General features: G+C 40.5%; 4 protein-coding genes across 6 annotated transcripts in view; 1 reads left to right on the plus strand and 3 right to left on the minus strand.

Annotated features, from left to right (window-relative positions):
* Positions 1–13,780, minus strand: part of LOC109972074 (protein KIAA0100) — a 25,250-nt gene extending 11,470 nt beyond the window's left edge. For 2 of the 3 annotated variants that reach the window (XM_020620710.1, XM_020620711.1), the window contains exons 1-17: positions 11,946–11,982; positions 11,748–11,866; positions 11,552–11,612; positions 11,280–11,478; positions 9,912–10,035; positions 9,679–9,803; positions 9,518–9,585; positions 9,292–9,428; positions 8,922–9,040; positions 7,746–7,939; positions 6,209–6,506; positions 4,564–4,769; positions 2,396–3,449; positions 2,097–2,288; positions 1,311–1,513; positions 949–1,067; positions 639–862 (exon numbers count right to left, since the gene is read on the minus strand). In XM_020620710.1, the coding sequence (XP_020476366.1) occupies positions 639–862; positions 949–1,067; positions 1,311–1,513; positions 2,097–2,288; positions 2,396–3,449; positions 4,564–4,769; positions 6,209–6,506; positions 7,746–7,939; positions 8,922–9,040; positions 9,292–9,428; positions 9,518–9,585; positions 9,679–9,803; positions 9,912–10,035; positions 11,280–11,478; positions 11,552–11,612; positions 11,748–11,866; positions 11,946–11,966 (3,463 nt within the window). In that variant the 5' untranslated portion in view covers positions 11,967–11,982. Of the gene's footprint in view, positions 1–638; positions 863–948; positions 1,068–1,310; positions 1,514–2,096; positions 2,289–2,395; positions 3,450–4,563; positions 4,770–6,208; positions 6,507–7,745; positions 7,940–8,921; positions 9,041–9,291; positions 9,429–9,517; positions 9,586–9,678; positions 9,804–9,911; positions 10,036–11,279; positions 11,479–11,551; positions 11,613–11,747; positions 11,872–11,915; positions 12,047–12,190; positions 12,241–12,411; positions 12,539–12,729; positions 12,867–13,436 lie in introns of those variants that run through there. The other variant, XM_020620712.1, reaches the window with a different exon arrangement.
* A 493-nt stretch (positions 13,781–14,273) lies between these two features.
* On the minus strand, positions 14,274–17,024 carry glod4 (glyoxalase domain containing 4). Its single transcript, XM_020620708.1, has 9 exons — positions 16,879–17,024; positions 16,667–16,716; positions 16,412–16,532; positions 16,161–16,305; positions 15,315–15,451; positions 15,056–15,142; positions 14,844–14,957; positions 14,676–14,762; positions 14,274–14,577 (listed from the first exon to the last, which is right to left on the minus strand). Exons 1-9 carry the CDS (start codon positions 16,966–16,968, stop codon positions 14,512–14,514), a joined length of 897 nt encoding a protein of 298 aa, XP_020476364.1. The 5' UTR covers positions 16,969–17,024; the 3' UTR covers positions 14,274–14,511.
* A 337-nt stretch (positions 17,025–17,361) lies between these two features.
* On the plus strand, positions 17,362–20,452 carry mrm3a (mitochondrial rRNA methyltransferase 3a). The gene is made up of 4 exons (XM_020620706.1): positions 17,362–17,812; positions 19,223–19,467; positions 19,553–19,714; positions 19,829–20,452. Exons 1-4 carry the CDS (start codon positions 17,430–17,432, stop codon positions 20,338–20,340), a joined length of 1,302 nt encoding a protein of 433 aa, XP_020476362.1. The 5' UTR covers positions 17,362–17,429; the 3' UTR covers positions 20,341–20,452.
* A 1,532-nt stretch (positions 20,453–21,984) lies between these two features.
* The window catches only part of nxn (nucleoredoxin), a 58,464-nt gene continuing 54,531 nt past the window's right edge, over positions 21,985–25,917 (minus strand). Inside the window, exon 8 of the mRNA XM_020620707.1 lies at positions 21,985–23,042. Coding sequence (XP_020476363.1) covers positions 22,860–23,042 — 183 coding nt within the window. The 3' untranslated portion in view covers positions 21,985–22,859. The remainder of the gene's footprint in view (positions 23,043–25,917) is intronic.

A 25,917-nucleotide genomic window follows, 5' to 3' on the forward strand; every position in this document is an offset into this window, starting at 1 on the left:
AGAAGAAGGCCGTAGTGATAGATGTAGCAATCCCAAGCGATAGCAACATCAGGAAGAAGGAACACGAGAAGCTCGAGAAATACCAAGGGCTGAAAGAAGAGCTAGAAAAGATGTGGAAGGTGAAGGCACAAGTGGTCCCCATGGTAATGGGAACATTGGGGGCTGTGACCCCCAAACTGGGAGAGTGGCTCCAACAGATCCCAGGAACAACATCTGAGATCTCTGTCCAGAAGAGTGCAGTCCAAGGAACAGCTAAGAGACTGCGCAGGATCCTCAAGCTCCCAGGCCGAGCTTGAAGAAAGGAATAAGACTGCCCTGATGTGGGGTGAGTGGGGAATTTTTTTTTGTCAAGTTCTGCGTGGCATGTATCTGATTTAGCTTAGAATACCAAAGAACCTGTGATTGCGACAATTTTCTGGGAGAAGTGCTGTGTTATCTGACAGAAATGCAGGGGTGACAATACTTTTGTCCATGACTGAATGTGTCTAATTTTAGTTACTTATAACAGAAAACATTTAATTGCATTAAAGAATTTTAACACTGTTCAGTGCCCTTCTTGTTCTTGAGGAAACTGAATTCAAAGCTTTTAAAGACTTCTATAGGCCTCCACATATTGTGCCTATTAGACTTGCACATACCTGGGTCAGAGTGCTGGTTAAGGTCCATGGTGATAGAGAGATTGAGATTCTCAGAGCGGAAGGCTCTGTAGGAGTCATGAGGTTGTCCTGAGGTCACATCTGTAACGTTGTCTGCACAGCAGACCACTACAGCATGGTGGTCATGAGGATTACCATGGCAAAGCCATTGGAGGTCGAGGGTCATACAGAGGTTGGGCAGGTGCAAGAAACAGATATCATCGTACCTAATATGAAAAAAAGGCACTGGCATTACAAATACAGCTAATAATTACAGTTAACTACAACAGTGACTTCTAATGCCTCCACTTACTTTGATGCTGTCCTAACATTTACATCTAAGTCCCCTTTAAAAACAAACTGCCCAGGGTTCCAGTCAAAGTTCAGCTTAATCCACTCCCAGTGCAGGTTTTCTGTAGTGTTGTAGGGGTCCTGTAAGAATGCAAACTTACACTTTACAATACAGTTTTAATGAAATTTGGTTTAGCATTACATAGCTCTGTTACACAGAGACTAAAATGTAAAAATAAGGAAAATTAATAGTTTCAAAGTGGGTGGGCTAAAAGATGATTAGCAAGCTGATTATCGCCAACAGAAAAGATGTTTAGTCAAACATAACCTCTTCATCTACAGGCATATCACAACAGCTGAGACTGCTAGGTGCATCATGTTTACCTCCGTAGCTAGATGATGTAGATTGGCCTGATCAATGTTCATGACCCAGCGCCCATGCAGCAGGAGACGACTCTTATCCCACCAGGCCAAAAGAGGTGAGGGATCAACTGTGGGTTTGGTCAGCAGGTCAACTGACTGCCCAATCAAAGTCCAGGCAGGGTCCCAACACGGTCCCCACACAATCGTGTAGAGAGAGATGTTAGCTGTGAACAGACAACATAACACTCCTGATTGTGAGACATCCATTTTAAATGTTGAACCTGACATTACACAACATTAAGGCTGCAAAACTGTGGCTAAAATTATGATTAGGACCATTTTAGCTCAAAACTGATTCACAGCAATCAATCATTTTGTTTCATGAAACAAAATAGTTTCATAGTTTTATTTCATGCACAAACTTTACAACAATTGCTGCTGCAAAGTTGCATTTTGCTGTTATCTTTGTTAACATTTTACAAATATGCATTTTCTGCTTTTACAATATGGAAAGCAGCTACAACAGCCACGAAGAACCTGGCCTATTTTTCTACAATTATTGTTATACTGCATATGGCATATGTAAGGTTTCTCTCAGCCCAGATACCATTTTCTGCCTTTTAAGTTTAGTTCTGGTCAGATGTGACTGCTCATTCAAAAGCTGTGACTGTGACTGATCAGGTATAATGAAGAGATGGATGGGATTTTCAGGGGAACTGATATTAAAACATTAACCTCCACATGTAAAAGACAGCACTGGAGAGGATTGTTTTACATATATGCAGCACTGTTCTATCTAAAACTCACATTTGAAATCATAGTAGAACTTTAGTGGTGGCATATTCCTGTGAACTGTCACATCTCCCCATGGTGGACCAAGTGGGATAATCTCTCTGCGTTGAGCTCTTGCCTGTCCATCCTGTTCGGTCCCAATCAGACGGCCCGACAGCTCCCAGTCCCGGATCTCAAATAGGTAGCGAGGGTAGTCTCGAATTCTCACTGACACAAAGCAACCACAGTAAAAAGGTAAGACATTTTTGAATATGCTATGTTAAAACTAAAGTATAATGCCTTTAATTAGTTTGGTCCAGTTCAGTCTTGCTTACCCAAAAATGCAGCCAGTTTAAATTTGACTGCACGGCACCACTGGACCACGAGAGGAAGTCCATCTCTGGGAAAGGGACTGATCCCATCAATGTTCCTCAGCTGCTCTCTAACCCTCTCAGGTCCATGAAGGGACTGATCAGCCAGGACTACCAGCTCCAAGTCTGACACAGTCCATGTCAGCAAAGACTTCCTCATGGGTGTGTTTGCATAGAGGCGGCGTGAACGCTGGATGTAGATCTCTATGTGCTTTTTCTCCAGTGAACTATAGAGCTCTTCTATCTTTCTGGCAGGCAGAAGTTCTCCATGTTGCTTGCGCAGATCTGCCACCTTCTTATCCAGAAGCTGTAGACGCTTTGCACTTTCTTTACTCTCGTCCTTCATTAGCTCATAGTTGTCTCGCAGCTTGATTTCAAAGATGTCATCCAGGAAGACAAAGGAGAACTGGCTAATTTTAAACACAAGGTCAGGAGGCAGACGCTGGATGGCAGAGGCCTGACTTGGGGAGCGATGCAAAGTCTTCAGCCACTTTTGCACACTGATGGCCAAGTCAAAGGTGTTTGAGAAATTGTACTGGTAGGGGAATTCGACAGCCAGGTATGGGCAAGTAAGAACCCAGACACTGTTGTGAGGAATGGTGAGGAAGGGGAAAGTGTCTCTGCGCAGCTGCATCTCAGTCAGCTCTGGGTGCGTCTCCACATCTAGGCCTTTAAAGGAGACTATGTTGTTGCCGTCAAAGTTAAAGACCAGAGAAGGAGACCGTATGTGCATGGAGCCAGCATGCTTGGAAACTGAAAGGGCATCTGTGTGCAGGAGAATAAAGTTCTTCTCACTAACATGGGCTGTTAAACGAGTACAGCCCAGTTCAACACGCAGACACAACCCTCTACTTTGACCTGAAGCACTTTCACTCTCTGTAGGTTTGACGGGACTGTCCACTTCTCCTTTATCTCCATAAAGCATACACCAACAAGCCCGAGCTTCAGTCATGTGCTGATACAAGACCATGTGATCTGGTGGTGTCCATTCAACAGTGAGCTCCTCTTCACACTGAACCTGATTAAGACATGGCGACACAAAATATGAACATTGCAGGGTATCTGCACCTGCTGAAATAAAATCAAATGCTTTTAAAGATGTTTTTAGACCTTCAAGGAAAATTTAAGGCCCTTTGTCTGCCAAAAAAAAAAAATGAACACAAGGGCTAAGTGACACCTTTAATCTTAATGAAATGTTAAAATGTTTTTCTAGTAGTTATATTTATCTCTATGTAACAAATCTATTCAAAATGATCAAAATATAATCATCAAAATGTTCAATTGAACTGTGTTCCACCTTTGTGCATTACAGAAAACATTTGACACATCTAAAACCAAAGCTTACATAACCCTCACACACCACACACAAACACTCCACTCCCTCTCTCATATAAATCTGTTGCTACCGAACTGTGTGAGGTTTGTATGCTCACTTACTCTCCCCTGATGTTTCTCTCTTCCTCTCCTCATCTCATTTATATCTGTTCAGTGAAACTTATTCAATAATTCACATTAGCCTCCGCAGCTCTGAACTTATTTGTACTAACATTTTGTCATTGCCTTTGAAACAAACACCTGCTGAAGCAGTCACTGGTTTAAAAGGTCAGGTTCTGTCTCCCATTAGTCAGCATGTCACATTCGGTGGTTACATTGTAGCGCCATGCTAAATTCAAAGATGTCCAAATCCTAGCTAATATCAAACAAATAACAGAGTAAAGTATTGTGCTTAGCTTAGCTTAGCATCACTGGTAAATGATACATCTGTTTCCCGAACCCTGCTACAGTAAAAAGACTGAGAGAACAGGTGGCAGTCTGTGCAGAACTGACCCAACTGCCCACAATAATTTTAGGGGGGAAAAAAAACAAAAAACATGGCTGATTTGGAAAAATAACAGGACTTATATTTTACAATGTAACATTCATTTTGGTGATTGACGTAATTTCTCATCTGCCAGCATTATCTGCATCAACTTGACAGACTGTTCACGATTAAAATAATAGGACCTTTTCCAAACTTAAATTCTAAAAATCTAATTTCTGACATTTAAAGACTTTTTATGGACCACTGGATACCCTGATAGTAGCACAGAAAATCATTCAAGTCAGAGAAATAAATCTGAAGATCTGATTACCTGTAAGGTATTGGTGGTGACGTGGTAACAGAAGGCTATTGTGCTGACTTTAAGCACAGGTTTGGGGGTTTGGCAAGCAGGGCAACATGCTTCCATATTTTCTGTAAGCATCCTGATCACAGACAAGCTAACACCCTGCAGAGACAGCCTGGAGCTCTCAGCAGAGCCCAGGACTCCCACACTATCCATCCGCAAAGACACAGCTCCTAAAGAGAACACAAGTAAACAAAAAGTGAAAGATGATGAGAAAACTGCATACTGTATATGCTATGGTGTTTGGCATCACAAGATAATGAAGATGCAAAAGGGCATTGATGAGTGCAAAGGCCTGCTCACTCCTTTTTTATTGGCCATTGGTTTTCCTTAATCTAATAAATGTCAGACTATTGGTCACTGTTTATGATGTATTACAGCTCAGCAGAAGTCTAATGTTGCCAGTAGAAATCATTTTTTCTGCTAATTCCTCAGTTGTTTAGTCTACGATTATCAGGGAAATAGTGAAAAATACCCATCAAAATTTCCTCAAGTCCGATTTTACACCTTCAAATTTTGGCTACTGTGATTATGTTGACTTTGAAAATGTGTCAAAATCAATATTTTAACCGATGCATTTTTTGGGGGGCTCTTTTGACTTATAAAATGTTTCAATCATTCATTAAATCAAATTTTTTTATTCACTATCACTACATAGCTTGTTGTCAATCACCAGTAAAATTAACAGAAGAAGATCACTATGTAATTGCTGCAAGCTTACATTAGTCATTTTTGGCTCCAGTACACGCTACAGTTTTAGAACATCATGGCGAATGCAGCAGAGTCAGTGGAGAATGACTCGTTTACAAAAGAGGTTAAATGTAAAAGTTTCCAGAGACCATAGGCTTCAAGAGTATGGGAGCACTTCAAATTATCAGAAAATAAAAGGGGGTTTATAAACTGTTAAAGGTTTTGCTAGCATACCACAGCAACACTGGCACCTGGAGAGAGAACACACAGACACTATTATGGATGATGATCTGCCAGGAAAGGCAAAGCCACTGTTAAGTGTCGCCTAGTCATGTTTATTATATGATGATTAGTAAGGAGAGCTTTTAAATATCTTTTGCCCTTGTAGCTGTAAAAGTCATTATTAAAACCATAAACTCATCTGCCTGCTACTGTACATCAGAATTTCCACTGAATAAGTGTTTGAGAAACTGTCTGGGCTTATTCCATGTGGACTCATTGTACCAGTGTGTGTGTGTACAGTGGTTTGTGTCCGTTGTGTTTCTCACATGTACCTACTTCAGTTTGCTCAAATATACTTAGTTTACTGGCACTTGAAACAAAAAAATCCTCACAACTGAGAACCTGGGACTATAGAATATTTGACATGTTTCCTTGAAAAATGACTTAAACCATTATTGATTATAAAAACAGTTGTAATGCGTTTTCTGTCAATTTTACCTTATGCCTTATTGTTACAGCTCTACAGAAGTCACATAGTCCCTGTAGACTACAATGTTTCAAAAAGAATGTAACTAAAATGCTATCTTTAGGACATGGCTTTTCATTGAAACAATTATGAAATACAATATAAATGCATTCCACATAATGACTTGGTTATAAAAGCCAACAGAACGACATACAACACTATGCAAATTCTGACCTGCCAGATTAGAGCGTGTGAACACGTTAACATCCTCCAGACAACAATCCAGTTTAAACAGTAGATGTAGCTGTGAGGTGGACATGGGTGGCACAGTTTCATCACTAGAGGGAGACACTGCAGCCACATCAGACAGCTGTGGCCTAGTGTCAGGAGGAATAGAGATGAGGAACAACAGGCGAGACAGACACAGTGCACATGTCTCTGAAAGCTCAACCTGAAGGCCTTTCAGACGGGACTCCACACTCAAACTTGGAAAGTGGCTACTTGACTCCATGCAGGGTCGGTTGAAACTCCCCTGGAAAACAGACAGATTAAAAGTAAAAGAACATTAGCAATCAAGTATACCAATAAATACTCTCAGCTAATCAAACTAAAAACTCGTCTTAACCTGAAACTTATTCAAAGGCCTTCAGACTGCATCTGAAATGAGAATTCTGTTGGGTAACTGTCTTTGTCTGCACTCTTCTCAAGCATGGATAAGGAACTGGCTGGTCACACCTCATATTAACAGTACTCTAGTCACATTTGAGTCAGCATTTGGCGAGTTGTAGGGTTGTTCCCTCACGTTGCCAGACTGCTGTCAGTTAAACCATGCACCAAATCCTGATAAAGCAGATTAGCTTTAGTTTTTAAGGGTTAACTTCTTAATAAATAATACCAAAATGTTTCCGTTTTGTTGCTTTTGTTGTAAAGAATATACAGTATGTTAATGTTATACACTGGAACCTCGGTTTTCGTGATTAATCCGTTCGAAAAAGTCCGACAAAAACCTAATCATACGAAAACTGAAGCAATATTTCCCATAAGAAATAATGTAAATCCAATTAATCCGTTCCAGACACCCAAAAATATTAACAAAAAATAAATTTTATAGAGAATAACTATATTTTTACATACAGGAAACAATGAGAAATAAATATAAATGACTAATGAAATGGATAAATGAACATTTAACATCATTTTTACCTTTATTGAAGACTCTTGTTGTATGGAGGATGGTGAGGAGGGGAGGTTATTGTTTGGAAGGGGAATCCCCCTCCATAAGGACTTCATGTATCAAGGCCCAATCTGAGGTTACTTCCCTTCACTCATTTCTTCCGGGAAATGAGTGGCCGAGTCAGGCGGGCAGGCGGAACGAGTTTGGTACGGACTAATGACGCTGAACCGACCAATCAACTGTACGAAAACCGAGTGGATACTGGGACAAAATTTCAACGAAAAAAGTTGTTGAAAACCAAATCGTACAAAAAGTAAGGCATACGAAAACCGAGGTTCCACTGTATCTTTAATCTAATGTGCAGTGGAAAAACTGGGGAAATCAAAGATTTTTTCCCCCCAATAATCATGCAGTGAAAGAATTTCTGGGAGGAAACAACTCTTAAGATAGTTATTGATAAAAAGCTGAGTTCAGCTGTATGTCCTTGATATGATTTGAGTGACCACAATATCTTTATTTAAAGTGTAGGAATGAATCTAAATAATCATTATAAATAACACAAGTTTGTATATGCTTTCTAATAATTTGTTTTCCTACCTGAAGACTGAGAGAGTCTAGAATTAGTGCCTCCCCCCACACATGTTTACCCGGAGGGTGGGGTGCTTGCTGGATATGAGACCCCTGACCCACTCTCCACCAGAAGTTGTCCAGGCACAGTGAGGCACGCTGATGCACATTCTGGGACTCTGGGCCCTCCTTGTCAACTTTAATGTCAAGGAGATGCTGCAGTTCTACAGACATGAAGAGGATGCAGTCAATTTTACTTTGGGTAGTAATACTGAAATTTGCTCCATAGGCTCTGGCTGCATTCCATCTCCAATCTGTCTCACATGCGGCTCTCTGGAGCACTTCGCTAAAGATACGCATCAAGTCTATTTTTGACGGATACTGCATCTGACAAAAGGTTAAGCCATTCAAATAGCACTTTTCCCAAAAGATATCTATGTGAAACACAGACAGGCTATGAATTGATTAGCCTACGAGGATGAATGTATTAACAAACTGAAACCCAGCCACAAATCTCTGATTAGTTTCATAGCAACTTGACTGTAACTGTTAAATTTAACTGCTAACTGTAGTCTTTGTCTGTAGATGACAGCAGAAGTAGGAAATAAGAACAATAAACATAATTACAACAGACAAAAAGACACCATTACAAAGCCTGCTGACTGTAGAAGCACAAAATCCAGGAAACACATAGCCTACACATAAAATCAACACCACAATGAGCTGCTCTGCAGACACACCCGGTAGGAAATAAGAACAACAATAAGAACAACACTCCACACAGAGAATGGATCAGAACCATGTCATGGACAGAACATAATGCAGCTGGATCTGGTGGAAATGAACCATTACTCTGAACAAAACAATATGAAATGTCAACAGTGGAAAAAGGAGAATAAGTTAATGTGTAACACTAACAAGGGCAATTTAAGGAAAGAACTTATCTAATCTGTTTGGTATATTTGGGAAAAAAAACTGATCAAATAGTTGCGTACAGAATAAAAACCATGGGTTTATCCAGAAAAATGTGTTGTACAGGACTGCACATGTTGTAAAAAAACAAAAAAAGTGCTACTGCTTACCACAGGGTGCCATGGATATTGTAACACAAAGCCCTGACTTTACAGTGTAGCAATAATATCATATGATGTTCACCTGCCTTTGTCTGTATGTAGATCTGTGTAGCATGTAACAGACTTACAGTACCTGCACTGGCAGACAGGAAGCCAAGAGCAAAAGGTGCGGTGTCTCCCAGCTGAACAGATACATTAATGTTGGAAATAGAGGAGGTGATCATCACAGGAGCATCCAGTTGAGGGAGGTGCCTAAATAAACAGATGGTGGGCAAATAATCTAATGGACTACACAAAAGAATAAGCTGGAAAAACAATACAGAATGACCGATGCACATAACACACATGGGCAAGAAAGAGAAACTAGTATAATGTATTGATTACGATTGTCACAGCAGAAAAGTGGTTTCTTGTCAGGCAAAACAGATTCAATTCGTTAGAGAAAATATTTGGTTAACATGAATACTCACAACTATAGTTTGAGTTTTGATTTTGCAACTTACCGTTTTCTATGTGCTGCCTTCCGGTGGATTAGCTGTTCCCATGGAAATAGATTTAGCCAATGGGAGAACTCCTGGTGGCGGTAGTGGATGATGCAAGTGTTGACTGTGAATGACCCCGAGATGTCCATTGATGTGACCTAAGTGTACAAAAACGCAAAGGAACAAAGTCAAAATCATGAGTCAGAAGCCTTTTTGAGGAAATGTGAACCGCAAGCGGCTTCCTTACCTGTAGGGTTGTCTTCAAAGTGTTCACACATAGGATTCTTTGCCTACTTTGAGAAAGGAGAAGTCCATCTATCAAAAAGAAAACAACAAGAACATGTTATTCATAGGTTTTTCCCTCACCCAACTCTCTGCATTGTGCCTGGCACCCAGCTGTCCACTGACCCTCTAGACGGAGCTCCAGGCTGCTCTGAGGAAAGCTCAAGTCAGGAGAGAAGCTTTTAAGGGGAAGCTGCTCATCATCACGTTCATAGCAGACCTTTAAAGACTTCAGAGTCCAGTTCAGGTGTCTGTGCACATGGGAAAAGAAAAACGTCATAAAATGTTGATATAAAATTTAGGGGAAAGTCAAACTGTGCAAAACAATAACTGCATGCAGCTGGCAAATGCTGACTCACCTTTTCTGGCTGTGCATGGACAGGGTTACATTTGTATTATCAAATTCCACATTGATCTTGTGGGGAATCAGCTGATGAAACCGTTCCACAGCCTCAGTTTGAATGAACTCGCTGCTTTCACATTCTACAAGGAAACAGTATGAATACTAGTCAATGACTATATTATGCAAGTAGTAATATCAGAAATGCTAAGACTGCTGCAGATAATTCAACTAGAATACCAGCTAAAGAAATCTGTTAAATAATTGGAAAAAACATGATTCAATATATCGATCAAACATAATACAGGGACAATAGGTAATATGTATATCACCTTGGGTCTCTTCTATTTTTCTTTTCTCTTAACATATCTGCCACCTGGTGAATTGGTAAAACTGTGTCTATAAACATAAAGCATCCTGTGAATTAGGGTCAAAAGTTGCAAGCAACGACGCTTTAGAGCTTAGGTTTGTGATGATCCAAAAATATCTGCTGCATGGGAATACCTGAGTGAAGTAATGTATTGTTTTTTTCCCCTTGTGGTTGTCACTGTGTATTTGTATGTGCAGAACTGATGACCTTCCATGTTTGTTCTACTTTTATCAACTATTTATTTTTTCATTGAGTTATTTGGTGTCCCAAAAGACCTGCAGTCATATAAAGAAATAATAATACCTGTGAGAACACATTTAAAATGTGGTTATTTTATCAACTTTTTAAATATATAATGCATCAGCTAAATTATACAAAATGTGATGCCTGTTAGACGGTCTTGTAAAAGGTGAAATTCAACAGGTGGAGATTTGCTTTTGTTCCTTCCTTCACTTTCGTTTTTATGGTTATCCTCAGTTTGGATCAAGTCATGTCTGCACTGTTCAGCAGAACTTAAATGCACCATACTGGACACTTTTAACAAAGATTGTTTTTACTGTTATTGTTGTGCTCAATGTCCCTTGTTCCCCTATATGTTGTGTTCATGTTTTCCTTGTCTGCTATTGTGCATCAAATTTCCTCATGAGGGACAATAAAGATCTGAACTGTGGACTGACAACAACATGACATCCTCAACTCTTTAAATATCTCATGTATCTGTCTCTGTGGGCACTTCATGAGGGATTGTTGCATTATATCATGAGTGGTTAAATCAGAACACAGCAGAAATTGGAAGAACTGATGTGACAATTATCAGAAAATAAATTAGTCATCTGAAAAAGAGGGCGACAGTGGACAATGGGTTACAATTAGGTGCACAGAGCAAGGACAGCAATCATAACTTATAAAATATCTGACATTTTAATCAGCAGCCGTACTTGGCAATGAGAGATGACCATCCCAAGACTGACGGATCACTGGCATTTCTCTGTATTGTTAAATAATCAGAGATTATACCTCGAGTTTGCTCAACAGATGTATCATGGATGATCTTTGAGGGAGACGGGGGGAGCGCAAGCTGGCTGAGAAACAGTCCTTCATGCAGCTCTGCTATAAGTGTCCTCACACTCAGGGACAGAAAACCTGGCTTCATGTCTGGTAGACTCACATCTCCAGACAGCAGTAGGCTCAGGGCCACTTCAGCCAAACATATGTCCTACAGCGGAAAGCAGGTTAGTCACACACATTCAATGACAGGATTCTTTCTTGGAGACAATAACAAAACTCACCAACTGACTGCTTTTGAGAACTTTACTGCTTAGTTGTCCAACTGAGAAGTCCCATGCCAACCTAAAAAGTGTTTCAAAAAATATCTGTTTAGCATTTTCCCCGTTCTGACAATGCCAGCTATGTTTGAATAAAAGTAACAGCTCAATCAGGTCAATGGTAGACAGAAACAGCAAACAGATATAAAGATGTAGTTACCTTTTACTCTGATGGTCAAGTAACAAAGTGATGCATGTGATAGTCATGTGCCATAGAGACTCTGACAGTGCAAGGTTCAGCACTATCACATTAATTGAGCTGATGTGAAATGACAGCAGCTGAAAACACAAGACAGGTAATTAGATACTGTCTAAAAATCAGTTTTGCTAAAGACTGACAAATTGTGAGGCTCCATACTTGTGACAGAAAGCGTAGCATTGTGGGACTGACTGAAATCCTTTGGTGTTTGCAAGTTGAACCTAACTCTGGTTTCACCAACACACAATGCCAGGTATCTCCTGAAACACAAATACACAGATAACCCTCTCAATTACAAAATTAAATATTTTTGTATATGAGGGGTTTAACATTTACAAATGATTTGCTGCAAGAAGTTGACCTCAGATTATTTTACCGATAAAATACTGTATATGCCAACTTACGGCAAATCCTGGTTTAGAAGTTTACTTGAAATCCATATTCTGTCAATTTCCTGTCATAAAGAGAGCAACTGTTATGGTAAAGTAAGTCAAAAAAGTATAGCTGATATAATTTGCAACAGTGAACAAACAAGAAAATGTGCTAGACATGTACCCCTGAAATTGGAGCAGCTGCCTTGAATAAGCTCACCACATAGATGTCAAGTAAACATAGTGTGACTTACCAGAGTATGCTGGGGATGAAACTGGATACTAACTCCTTGGACAGAAAACAGTCCCACTGATTTGATGTTTAGATTAGCATTCAGTGCAGTCTGGAAGGATCGGACAGCCAGGGTGCATACAAGCCACCTAGAAGCACAAGAACAGGACAAATTTTAGCTTTTTTTTTACAAGTGTTCCCAAAATAAAGAAAATGACAGACAAAAAACATCTGGGGTAAATCTTGAAAGCAGTGGTTTATTCTAAATCATGCTGCCTACATAGTATCACTGGCAATCACTTATATACTAAAGTGAGACTGTAACCCACAGATTTCTTACCTAAAAAAGACACACAAGACAATCCCAAGCAGGAGAAGGAAAAGGAAGAATATCAGCAACAGAGACATGGTGTACCAAGCTGTTCACACCCAGATCTTGGACATGGGGCTGGTTGCACGTCTAGCTGCTACCAACTGCTGTCAAACAGGAAGAGATGTACTTCAGCTTACACACCTTACATTCAAGGCTACGTGTAAATGGTTGCATGCAAACAATAATCACTAAGTTGCCTATTACTGTAACTGGCTGCAGCAACAACTATGCTATAAAACAATAAAGTCATAAACATTAACTAGTTCTTTATATTGGAGCTAACGTTAACGGCTAGCTTCACAGTGCTAACATCGCTAAATAACTACAGTGTAGTTAAGTCACAAATGACACGTAGCTAAACTTTATCACTCGGTAGTGCGTAGAAATTATCTACAGGTACATGCTGTCAACTCGCCACCAGTGCCACAACATCGACTCGGTTCAAAGGGGTAGCACCGTTAGCTCAAACTAACCACACACGAAATAGTTAAAAGAGTCTTGCCGCCGTGTCATCCATAACCCAGTAGCGAATCTGTGCTAGCATGCTAGCGCTACGGCTAAGTTAGCTGCGAGACTAGAGCACAACTTAACATTCCTTTGGTAACAAACTAGCCACTGTAACGTTAGCCGTATTTGGCTTCCGTTAGCTACAGTTAATCGTCGAGCTTACTTACCCCGACATATTCAGCGTACTTGGTTTTTATTGCACAGCATAATGCTGAAAGGAGCAGTTTCACCTGAGAGTTAACTCTGCTCATAAGAGTAAACACCCCGGTCCTGTTCTGGTTTCACCCTGCTCAGCTAGTAGCTCACTTGACGTGAACCTGGGATCTGCGCCTGATGGTGGGAGAGGAGCTGGAGCACCGCCAAATGTAGGCTGCTGTTCGCGCAAATATTAATTTTTAACTACGCAATTAAACAAATGGCTATTCAGCTGTTTACTTAAAGCCCGCACACATCTCCTAAAGCAAAAATAAAAACATATACAGATAAATCACGCAAGAAAATACCTACATGAAACAGTTTACAAAGATTTAAAGTTGGAGAAGGTTAGTTTCAACTGCACGAGTAACATTAATATTACCTATCTAATTTTTATAAGAGCAAGATTCGATGAAACTCAGTGACATGACTAAACCTACTCCATGACTCCGGATGATTTTATGTGTTAACAGTCTGCTCTCACAACATGATGCCATATTTGACCTAAGTTTTATAGCATATAATACAAAAGGTTGAATTCCAGTACCAACTGCTCCAGGCCCCTGACCCCTAAATCCCCAAGGTAAGCTGCAGTGTGACTGGGATAGTAATTTGATTACTGCAGCTGCAAATATATGGAATTTGCACTATACTGAATCAACCATGAGATACTACAGGTCTTGCATGTTTAGCCTATTTCACACCGTCATCCTGCTCAGAAAGCTGATGGAGGGTCAGTGGGCATAATTTTGCTCACCCATATTGATGCCTTTCTTAACTTTTAGGAATAAGAAACACATTTTCCCCACTGCTTTATAGAAATCATGTTTATTCAAAAACCATCCATCAAATCAAATAAGTGGTCCTTTTACAAAGTGCTGTCAATGCAACTGCAATACATGGCATGCTTCCAGGGGTTAGTAAATCTCACACTGCCAGCTGAAGGATATATTACAAAAACATTTACACTAAAGATGTGCATCATCTCATCATCATCATCTGAACTGGTGAGAAACTGATGGTGCACAGTTTTCAACATTCTCCATCTCACGCAGCAGCTTTCTGCCTGTTGTGCTTGGCAAACCACTCATCGCTTTTATCATCGGACATAGCCTGAAAACAGGTTAAGAAGCATGAAGAGCACTGACAGTGACTATTAAACACATGTTGCATATTTAATGTAGAAAGTAAAATGTTGGAGAAACACCAACCTTATTGAGTAAGTCATCTCCTTTGGGCTCCACAACAGACAGCTGCCTGAAAGCCTCATCTCCCACAAAGCATATCTCATGGCCATCCTACAACAAACAGGCCTATTATGCAGTTTTTGACTGGACTCATTCCACATGAGTTAAACATTATTTAGGTAATGCACTTACTGGGTCAGCCAAAATAACCACTTCTACTGTGGCCTTTCCAGGAGTGTCCAGGCTGACTAATGGAGTGAGAACTTTCTGATTTTCTTTTTTCATCAAGGCTTCGAGGTCAGGCAGCTGAGGAATGTCATCAATATATATTACATTTATGATAATAATGAATGATATTGTTTCTAAAGGATTTAGAAAGATTTATTCATGAAAACATATTTTACTTGCTCCCGTGGGCACGAAAATGCAATTCTCCCAAAGGCTGTTCCATGATTTACTGGCCCACCAATATCAAGGAGCTCCAGTTTGCACTGCACAAACATAAAGGTATACATCATGAAATCATGTACATTAAAATATATTCTTCAGCCACTGACACAAAATAAACAAACAATATGAAAATTAATAGTATATCAATTTATAACTCCTTCAAGTCTGAAAACAAAGCAAACATTTATTCTGTTTTGTTGAGACTTGACTCACTTGTGTGTCTGAGAATCCCATCAGCACTGTTTTCTTTTCCTCATTCCTGTCCATCACCTTCATTCCTAAGAGTGTAGACCAGTAGTGGGTTGATTTCTGGAGGTCTGATACAGCAAGACAAACCTTCTGAACAGGGTCTGCAAACAAAAGATCACAGGTTACAGACCTGTGGTAAAAAAAGTTCAGAGTGCTGAACTCCTACAGTGACTTCACTAAACGCTTGTTGCTGAATACTAACCATCTGACCAGATTGCACTTGCTCATGTGTCTTCAGCTCTGTACAAAAAGCTGTGTGCATGAAGCACATGGTCATATGCACTGTCTTGCATTGCAACGTTTTTGTCATTTACTATTTAAAATATGATAAAGCTAAGCAGCCATGAGTCAGATAAACAAACAAACAGATGAACAATCATGATGTTATCCATCCATCCATTATCTATACCACTTATCCCAAAGAGGGTTAAGGGGGGCTGGAGCCAGTTCTAGCTGAGATCGGGCAAGAGGTTTGGTACACCCTGGACAGGTCAATGATGCAGTCATTTTATTTTATATTTTTGTCAAACATACTCAAAGGCTTTAGGGCAGCAGCTAATAATTATTTTTATTTTTTAAATGATTAAATTAGTTGTTTAATCATTAAGCTGTGCTTACTTTGTGCAGTGTCTGTCCAGTGGCCAAACATAAATAAATATTACTGTAAATACATGTTAAACCAAGCAGCTCTTTGCATCTGTATTTTACTTGCTACCATCTGACAGAATTACAAACATTTTAATTGCACTGGATAATTTACAATGATAATGTCATGCCGGACGATGCATGAATGCAGCCTGAGCCACTCACCAGTGGGAGGCTGCTCTTTGTCCACCAGGTAGAAAGGATACCCTCCTGGGGCTTGGGTCAGATATAGAGCCTCTCCTACCTCAGTGAGGGGCCACCCCAGACGTTTAGCGTTGCTGACAGCTTGGCTCGACTGCAGAGTGAGCCCCTAAAGCCAGAACATGAATAACAATAGCTTTTTTTCAATGCTCTTGAAGCGTAGGCCTATGTACACCGTTGTCCTCTGTGCAGTGTCCAAATAAACTGTCACGCACCAAGAAGTCGTTGCCGAGTTGATACCCTCCCACACCATAATTATATGTCAGTTCAGCCACAAAATGGTCATCTTCTGGACCAAAGCCGACCATTGTCTTGCTCCATTTTCCATCGTAGGGACTGTATTAACAGAAAAATGGCAATGGTCAGTATTGGGATATTAACAGCTCATAACAACTGTTATGCAGAGCTGTAGCCTACTCTGCGAGTACAAGGTTCAGTTATTTTTGAAATATATATATATATATATATACCCATTGCATGCTGCTTTGCAGCCTTCCTCAAACTCTTCGTGGCGTAAAACCTGAAACAGATAAGAAGGGACAAGATAATGGGCATTAAGCATGCAACCACACTCGAGTTTCAGGTGTGTGGCAGAAGAGAAATTGTCTACGTAACGCTGTGCAAGACTGTGGTTGATCACCACCAGTCACATCTGGCCATTACACGAAACGCTGAAAAATACCTTCATGCCCAAAACATCCCGGTAAAATGTGGCTGTTTTGGCCCTGTCACCAACTTTGAAAACAAAATGTAGAGCTCGCCTCAAAGCCATGATGGCGTCTATAACTCGACGTGGAGGGGCGCGATTAAGCTTCCTGGGTGTTCGATTTTTCTATCGCCGACTTAAAAAAAAAAAAAAGTCAGTATAATGGCTTTGCAAAATAAGTAAATAAAATGCAAATACAACTAGATATGATATCAGATGCTCAAAATAAAAATAGTTATTATAATGGTGCAACGACCTTTCTCAAAAATCAAATTTAAGAAAACTATGTATGCTCAATTCTCACATTCTCGCGTTTTACAGTTAAGCATTACCTTTAACATGCTGAATAACAAAGAAACAAAGAAAACCCGATGTAATTTGTCTGCTAACGTATTTTTGCCAATGAATATATTGTTAATCGATGAGCTAAATGAAATTTAAACACGCAGGTGTAGTATCAGCAAAGCTACAACTAGGGGCGCTAGTATACCAATCTATTACACCAGAGAAGAAGAGATGGGGCAAAAATGGCTGCCTACATGAGGAGTGTGTTGTGTCTTTTCCCCATTGAGCTTGGTGCTTTTCTAACAAGGGGAAATGGTATAATTGTGAAGTCACAACGGTATGTACGCGGACTGAGGAGGAAACCTGTCAGGGTATTGTTTTCAGATACCGAAACGGGAAAAGTGGTCAAGGCCCCGCCAACCCAGGGTCGACCTGCAGAGCAAGATGTCAGGAAGAAAGGGAAGGAGGTGAAAGTCACATCTACAGCAAAGCATGACGAAGAAAGTGGTTTTATCAAAGCGAAGAGTAATGTGCGATCAACTACACAACATGCCCACGTTGTTACAAAGGACCAAATTGATGGACTGCACTTCGAGAGGGCTTTCCCTGGAGACAAGAGATTGGCGTAAGCAGCACTGCATGAAGGCAGCGGTGATTTATTAGTGATTGTCTCAGGGCAGAACACTGGAATTCGAAGGAAAAACTCAAAATGGTTAATCATATTTTATCACTAGAAAGTAGTGGGACACCGTGTTAGTTAGGACCCTTATTGACCCCTACTACATTTAGATCATAAAAAAAACAATCAAAACCTTACCTGGGGCTTCAGGGAATTATGGTGGTCATTGTCCACTGTTTCCTGACATTTTATACACCAGTCAGTTAAAATAATTGTCACAACCTTACAGTACATTTGCTCTATTATTGTATAGGCCTAATACTACCTTTTCAGAGGTTTTGTGTGTTAATTACTTCACACGTAGAACAGAAAATTAAGCAGTTTGATAAAACATAACAAGTGCGCTTAATATAAATTGAAACAGTTTAGGCCTTTACAATAGATTTCGAATCTCTACAAGATGGAGGATTGTTCATGTACTTCAGTGGATTTATTAGTGATTAATCTGATATTTTTGACAAAGCATATAGGGTAAACCTGTGGCTTCTGGGGGGTCTGCTTGGCCATCCCACCTTGCTTGCTTTCTGGATTAGAAAACATCTAATGTTTACATTATTTTAGATCTAAAATACCCAGCAGTGTGAACAAGTTAAAGGTAGGGTTGGCAGTTCCTTACAAAACAAACGGGTACTGTACTTCAGAGGAATCCAGCATTGATGAGCTGATCATTCACCACCCCAGGGGGCTTCACAGGCCAGCTGCTTGTAGGTTAGACCCAGTCAGGTAAAACAGCGAGTCCCAGGAACATTCCTGGACATGCAGTAACCTCAGTACCTGTATTTTTCTCCATATCCTCTGGTCACAGTGCAGCAGCAGAGGTAAAATAGATCCACAAAACTGAGCAGTCCAAAAATTCCACTTTCACAATGCCACAGGCGGATGTCAGGCAAGCTCACATGAACACACAACTGCCTGGAGATTATGACCATTCAAGGAAATCCTTACTTAATTTTGTTAGAAAAAAAGTCTTCCGAGCGCGAGTTTGTGAGACATGTATAAACCCGAGTTGCTTCTGTATAGAAGTACTAGAACATACATACACCTCCATTTTTTTGAGCTTTAGGTCATGTCTAAGATGATAATTCATCGTTGTAACATTGTAGATAAGTTAGAAAACAAGGAAAAGCATGCCATGGACTCATTAAGTACAATTTGCTTTTAGTACTTCCATATATTTACTTAAATGAAGCTTTGAATGCCGGCCATTCAACTTGACATTTTCTGTTTCAGTTGTTGTGGAACATAATGGCTTCCTAAAATTCACACAGTTTCCAAAATAATAATCACAATTCTGATCATTTTTCATGTCACACTGTCTGTACTCTCACTCTGCCTCTCCCTACATCTGTCCTGCAGGAGGTTAGTCAGTGTTGCTCGTTCCAGGACGTTTCGGGAGCACCAGGGTAAAATTGTCCTGGAGGGCAGGCGTTTGATCTGTGATGCCCTGGATGCTGGTGCCAGCCCACAGACGGTGTTTTTCAGTATGGTGGATCGACTCCGAGAGTTGCCCTTAGACAAGCTGAAAAGGGCCACTCTAGTTAAAGTCAAGTTTGAGGATATCAAAATTTGGTCTGACCTGGTGGCCCCACAAGGGGTAATAGGTAACAAACACATTTTTGGTTTTAAACTGTTATAAAGCTTTGTTATAAAGCTTTGTGCTGCTGCTGACTACTTCTTCCTCTACAGCCATATTTTCTCGTCCAGACCCGTCACGGTTGAACTTCGCAAACAGAGGCCATTCTGTGCCTTTGAGTTTGATATGTGACAACATCCGAGACCCTGGGAACCTTGGAACTATGTTGCGATCTGCTGCTGCTGCTGGTTGCCATAATGTCCTGCTCACCAAGGGTATGCTCATTTTATCATTTAAAGCTGTGAACAAATGAACTCCACCCCTTCAAGATGGCTTGGCTTCATTGCTTGTGGTTTATCAGATCTGTTCACTTTTTTTCCCGCTGTCAGGTTGTGTTGATGCTTGGGAGCCTAAAGTTCTTCGTGCAGCAATGGGCGCCCATTTCCGCCTTCCCATCTTTCCTAGTCTAAACTGGGATGACATTGAGAATCATCTCCCTACACCTGTGACTGTCCATGTAGCCGACAGCAGCTGCGACGCTGGCAGAAGTAGAGAGACAGAAGATTCACAAATCAACAAGGAAAAAGACTATGACTCTGAGTGGGAATCTGAAGATGAGGGACTATCACTCCCCAGAGTGGACGCCAAGCGGTACCATGAGAGCTGGGCTCAGAGTCCCACTGCTCTTGTGATTGGTGGAGAGACCCATGGTCTGAGTGTAGAAGCAGTGCAGTTGGCTGAGAAAACTGCAGGTCACAGGCTCTTTATACCTGTTGTTCCTGATATGGACAGCTTGAACTCAGCCATGGCAGCAAGTATTCTTTTGTTTGAGGGCAGGAAGCAACTGTTAAAACTAATGCAGACATCTGAAAAGAAACTGAAGTCTCAAGCTGAGAGGTAGTTTTCATAATGTTCAGTCTAAATATGCCAGTGTGACTTAAAGTGTGTATTTTACAGGAATAACCTATGTTTAACATCCTATATCCTGTTGTGCTGATAATAAACTTCAACTGGGGATTTAGAAGTGTGACTCAATTCATTCATTTATCTGCTGGTTTCCCTCAGTTAATAATTGTCTCTATAAAATTTCACAACATAATGAAACTGGTTATCAAAGTTTCCTAGTGTGGTTCAAAGTTGTATCCAGCCATCAGTCCAAACCCACAGGATTGTCAGTGTACTACCATAGGTAGCAAAGCCGAGGAGCAAATTCTCATATTTGAGAACTTGAAACCAGACAGTTTGGTGTAACAACATTTTTATAGTCTGATCTGAAATGAGAAGAATCTCCTGAATAACTTTAAAATGGCTCTTTGAAATTGTTGTTGGAGAAGAGCCAGAGATAACTTTACTTGAACAGGAATTTTTTTCTGCCTTGTCAGTGAACATATTTGTCCTCTTATGCTTTGTATACTGCACTGAAAACTTATCTAGATGCTTGTTAAGCTAAAGTTAGTGTAACTTTTTTCCACTGGTTAGTAGCACACATTACTGCACTGACCGCTTGTAGCATAGCTTCCCATCTCTCAGTCACGACCATAAGCTCTTAAAGGGGAGTCCTAGCTGGTAACACAATAAATAATCCCTAATCTGTTAAACATCATCCAGTGTCTGTGGCAGCTGTATGATTACACTGGCCAACAGAAGTGAGGATACACACATTGGAGGAACAATGGCCGTTGTGTGATGTCATGTGAAAAGGGTCCATTAGGTGGTCTGCATATGACATGATTTCACTGTTGCTGCCAGAGTGTAATGGCACTTCTTGGATGACAAAGGCATCGATACAGTTGACTGGTCCTCAGGTTCCCCTGTCCTAAATCCAAATGAGTACAGATGGGCGTCCAACGCCACCAAGTACCACCACAGACTCTCCTGGAGCTCACTGAAGCCCTGATCCAGGTCTGGGAGGAGATCGTCCAGGACACAATCCACCGACTCATGAGGAGCATGTCCAGATGTTGTCGGGAGTGTATACAGGGATGCGAGGGCCACACACACTTCTGAGTTACATTATGAGTTGAGATGAAATTCACACAACTTGGATGAGCCTGTGATTTCAAATTTTCACTTTATCAGTGTGATTTTGAATGTAGCCCTCCATGGGTTAATGATTTTGGTTTCCTTTGACTGTTGCCAAGCCATTTTGTTCTGCAGAAATTACGCAGTGTACATTTGTAAAGGTTTTAAACTTGAAAAATTTGTTTTGTGGTCCCTTACTTTTTTTGACCAGTGTATATTTGTAGAATCCTTAAGAGCCTTTAATAGGTGTATGCACTTAAGGCACATTTATTTTTTTATGAAGTCCAAAACTCACCATGTCAGTCTTGTGTTAATATGCTACTCAGTATCTGCAGCCACAATATCTATGTAAATACACCCCCCACCCCCACCCCCAGCACACACATACAGTGGTATAAAGTGCAACGTCACCTGTAGTTTGCACATGAACAAAACCTGCATAATAAATGCAACATTTACTTTCAGTTTCTTTGAGCCCATGAGTCTTACTGAAATAACTAACAAAGAGACATGCACTGTTTGTATTTTACATATCCAAGAGCTAACTTTATTGAGAAAACCTAACATAAACAGAACTTTGTGCTTGCCAGTGAATTTTTTATGGGTGTGCGAAGTCTTGACTGAAGTAATAGAATAAAAGGATTTACACATTCAGCACTTTTCAAATGCCATTTTTGTGCCTTCAGAAATAACCCGGCCTTTTCATTAGGGGACCTTCACAGAAAATCCTCATAATGACTTTTGAGATGAGAATCATCCATTAACAACTGGCTGGAGATGACTTTCACTCACATACACACACAACAAGACACATGGGTTTTCAAACACCAGTCACTGGTCTGTTACAGGCAAGTAGAACATGATCTTTACTGTACGTGCCCCTGTCACTGGTTCTTCCTTTCTTTAAATAGGGACATAAAGGCTTACATCTACATCCGACTGAGGTTTAGCACATTTACATGTAAGCGTACATGTGAATTACAAATACATTTTCAGAGATTTTAGGAAAGAAAAACAGGGATCTGGCAGACAAAATGCAAAGAAAGCAAAGCATCAGAACAAGTAAGTAGGTCCACTGGGTAATTATCTGGGTTTCTCTATGTAGAAATGCTATTGTGTGGAAAAAAAGAAAAACATATACATTAGTGTTGGGACTCTAGTCAATGCAAGGCACCACAGGAGAAAGAGGACTCCATGAAAAGAGGAACATGTCTAAAAAAAACAAACAAAAACAGTTAAAATGTCAGACATGTGAGACATGTCTCTAACAAGTGAGACATGTCTCTAACAGACGGGGGAGTGGGAGGCTGGGAAGGGTGAGGGGCATAGCAACAGGTCAGGGTTTAGTGATGGAGTGAGCCCCATACATTATGTCCAATTTACATTTGGACTTCCTCCTTAGATGGGGTCTGGTTTGAGTTTTTCAGCCAGGAAGTCGCTGACAAACTGCTCCACTACAGTCGGCGTAATCTCCTCAACATCGCGAACGTACTTGGCACGGGCCAACATGTCCAGGATAGGGAGCAGAGGTGCCGCTTCTGGGAGGTTAGTGTAGTCTCGCAGGGAATCACTCATGTCATCCTGTAGTGAAAGAGACGGAGAAAAAAGAAAAATACACTGACCGGTGTGTGATTACAGCTGTGTATTTGTCACATGCACAGACCAGTTGTGAGTAGCTATTATTTTGTCTTGTTTTCATGCAAATAAGTGAACAACATGAGATCTTTAGCACTCTTTAAATCATTTAAATAAAGTACCATGAGAAGTAAGAATATAGATTTATACCATCTCATAATCTGCCCATGCTCACATGACATTTGCATTACTGCACATTTCTCTGCTGATCATCAGTTCGTCACACGGGGCCCTTCAGTTGAGCTGTACCATGTTAAGATTGGACTGTAATTCAGACCTGCCTAGCGGAGTCTTTAGCAGTAACAATAATAAACTCCTCTCCACTGTGTTCCTGCAGGCTGCCCACAGAGACCTGAAAGCCGGTACTCAGTCACACATCTTGCTCTGTTGAAGGGCAGGATGTTGTCAGGTCCCCACCTAGTTGCTTCCTAACATTTTCAAAAGCTCACTCCCATCAGATGCAGGTCTCATCACAGAGCAACTGAACAGTGCTGTACATATGGGCAGGTGAGAGAGCAGCAGACAGAGTGAAGGAGTATGTTCAAGCTTGATCTAGTGGGAATTCCACTTTTATTTGTTTGCAGTCATTTTAAAAAGGGCTTCACCCATGTTCTGCCTGAGGCTTGATGTCACCTTGCACCCTATAACAAGTCAGGATTACAACTCCTATAGCTGTACAGTAGGTAACAGAAGACTTGCTACCCGACAGCCTTTCAACAACTTCCAAGCAAGCTTGAAAGAGCTATTAATTATGGAGGCTCAATAAGAAATCACACTGCTTTGTAACTCAGCTTTACTTACAGCTGGGAGTGCTTCTGAGAGAGAGCCATTGTTATAGTCCCGCATGTTCTCCAAGTCAAAAGGGATTTCATGTGTTTTGTTTTGAGGTCACACAGTTGTGTATAGCTACCATAATCTTATTCTTCATGACAGCATGACCTGATTTCCCCTCAGTATGCTGGCTCAAAGGGAGACTTGCAAAGATTAAAAATCAATTTCATATGGAAAAGATTATGTTGAGAAGGCAGAGCTAAGCAGAGAGGACCAGAAGGTGGCACTACAACAAAGAACTGAACTTCTCGTGGAGGCAGTGACTCTGATGTACTGATACATTTACTGATTTATAGTGTGAGTTTTGTCAAAACAAACTTGAAGATGGATTTCCACCTACATATAACACTCAAGCATTCCCTCCATTCAGCCTATTTATTATGACTTCCTTTTATCAGGAAAGTAAAAGCTATTCTTGCTAAACAGATCAAATCACACAATCACCTCTCAGGCTGTTCATTCAACATCTGGGCCGGGCTGCTACCTAAAAAGGATGCACGGGCTACACCAAGATGAAGTCTGTGACCCCTGCTTTGCAAACCACTAACAGATGGAACAGATGAGATGCAGTGTGGTATTTTGTTGTAGGCAGCCAACTTCCAAAAGCAGCCCATTTTATTATGCTGCACAATCACCACACATTGACCACTTAATACTAACAGATGTCAGCTGTCAGTAAAGAATGTTTTTACAAGCGAAATACTGCAGCATTCTCCTGCTACAAACAAAAGCCTTCCCTTTCAGCCATTCTGTGATACAATCCCACAGTCTGTCCCTGTGGCCTTTTCAGCTTCTCCTATATGAGAAGATATAATCTCTGCATCAGTTCTTGCCTTCGTAGAAAGTTTGTGTGGCTTCCCTGCTTGCGTAAATAGCTTCGCGTGAGGTGCAGACCCCCACAGCTCAGCTAAGCTCAGAACAAAAAAGACAAAGGGCCTCTACGCTAGTCCTGATAAGGCTCAGCATGTTAACCATGTGGCCTTGCTGGCCTCTGAGCTGCGTTCATCTCACTGGCCAGCTTTGATGTCCCAAGGAACACTCAATCATTGTGAAATTTTGGATATTCTCAACAGTAAATGCTCCTCAGTTTATAATGCTGAAAGTGGAAACATTCTTGCCTGATGTGTACAAATGTGTGATCAACAGCCAGCAGATTTAAACAAGTGAAGAACCTAACCGTTAGTCCACGATAAAAATAGTGATAAAACCACAAATTCTTTGTGATCCCACATAAAAAGAAATAGAGCTGCACTCCTCATGAGCTAAATACCCATACTCATTTTAAAATATTGACACCGTTTGAAAATAGAATAATATATCCGATTGTTAATTGTTAAGGGTGGCTTACAGTCAAAACAATGTTTTTTTTCTGAGTAAATATATGTTTAGAACTAAGCAATATTAAATGTCTACATGATATACTAGCAACTCTTAGCTGTGAGCTAAATGCTAACATAAAATGACAAAGTTAACGTGTTATATTTAGTAAATATAATGTTTACAAGGTTCATGCTAAGTCATGCTAATTTGCACTAAACAGCTGAGGCTCATGGGAACGTTATAAGTTTGGCTGGCAGGTTATTTGGTCATAAATCTTGGAACTGCGCACACACTAAAACCTTGACCTGAGGATGGCACTATAGGACAAGTAACCACCACAGTGATACAGAACATCCTGCTGGGGATAAAAATGTCTCTACGAACTTTCATGCTAATTCATTTAATGGCTGCCGAGACATTTCACTCAAAACCGCAGATGAGTAAACGGGAAAAGTCATGAAATCTCTTGCAAATGTAGTCCAAAATATTCAAATTATTAATGTAAGACCAAAAAACAGAAGCAATTTTTCCCAATTGTTATTATTTCTTTGCTTGAAAAACAAGACAATTATTCAAACAACTAATTATTTCAGCTCTAAATGTGATTTCACAGTAGTGCTGGAAGAAATATCAATAGGATTTTCAAAGTCATTACGATTCATCCTTCAAA

The sequence above is a fragment of the Monopterus albus genome, unplaced genomic scaffold, assembly GCF_001952655.1.
Source record: "Monopterus albus unplaced genomic scaffold, M_albus_1.0 scaffold246.1, whole genome shotgun sequence".
NCBI lineage: Eukaryota > Metazoa > Chordata > Actinopteri > Synbranchiformes > Synbranchidae > Monopterus > Monopterus albus.

What these genes read in the sequence shown, in the direction of transcription:
- glod4 (XM_020620708.1), bottom strand. Translation starts at nt 16,968, where the DNA reads ATGGCTTTGAGGCGAGCTCTACATTTTGTTTTCAAAGTTGGTGACAGG. An exon ending in GGGATGTTTTGGGCATGAAG is followed by an intron (nt 16,717 to 16,878) that starts GTATTTTTCAGC and finishes TATCTGTTTCAG; the next exon opens with GTTTTACGCCACGAAGAGTT. An exon ending in AACTCGGCAACGACTTCTTG is followed by an intron (nt 16,306 to 16,411) that starts GTGCGTGACAGT and finishes TTCTGGCTTTAG; the next exon opens with GGGCTCACTCTGCAGTCGAG.
- mrm3a (XM_020620706.1), top strand. Translation starts at nt 17,430, where the DNA reads ATGGCTGCCTACATGAGGAGTGTGTTGTGTCTTTTCCCCATTGAGCTT. An exon ending in CCTGGAGACAAGAGATTGGC is followed by an intron (nt 17,813 to 19,222) that starts GTAAGCAGCACT and finishes TCTGTCCTGCAG; the next exon opens with GAGGTTAGTCAGTGTTGCTC. An exon ending in TAATGTCCTGCTCACCAAGG is followed by an intron (nt 19,715 to 19,828) that starts GTATGCTCATTT and finishes TCCCGCTGTCAG; the next exon opens with GTTGTGTTGATGCTTGGGAG.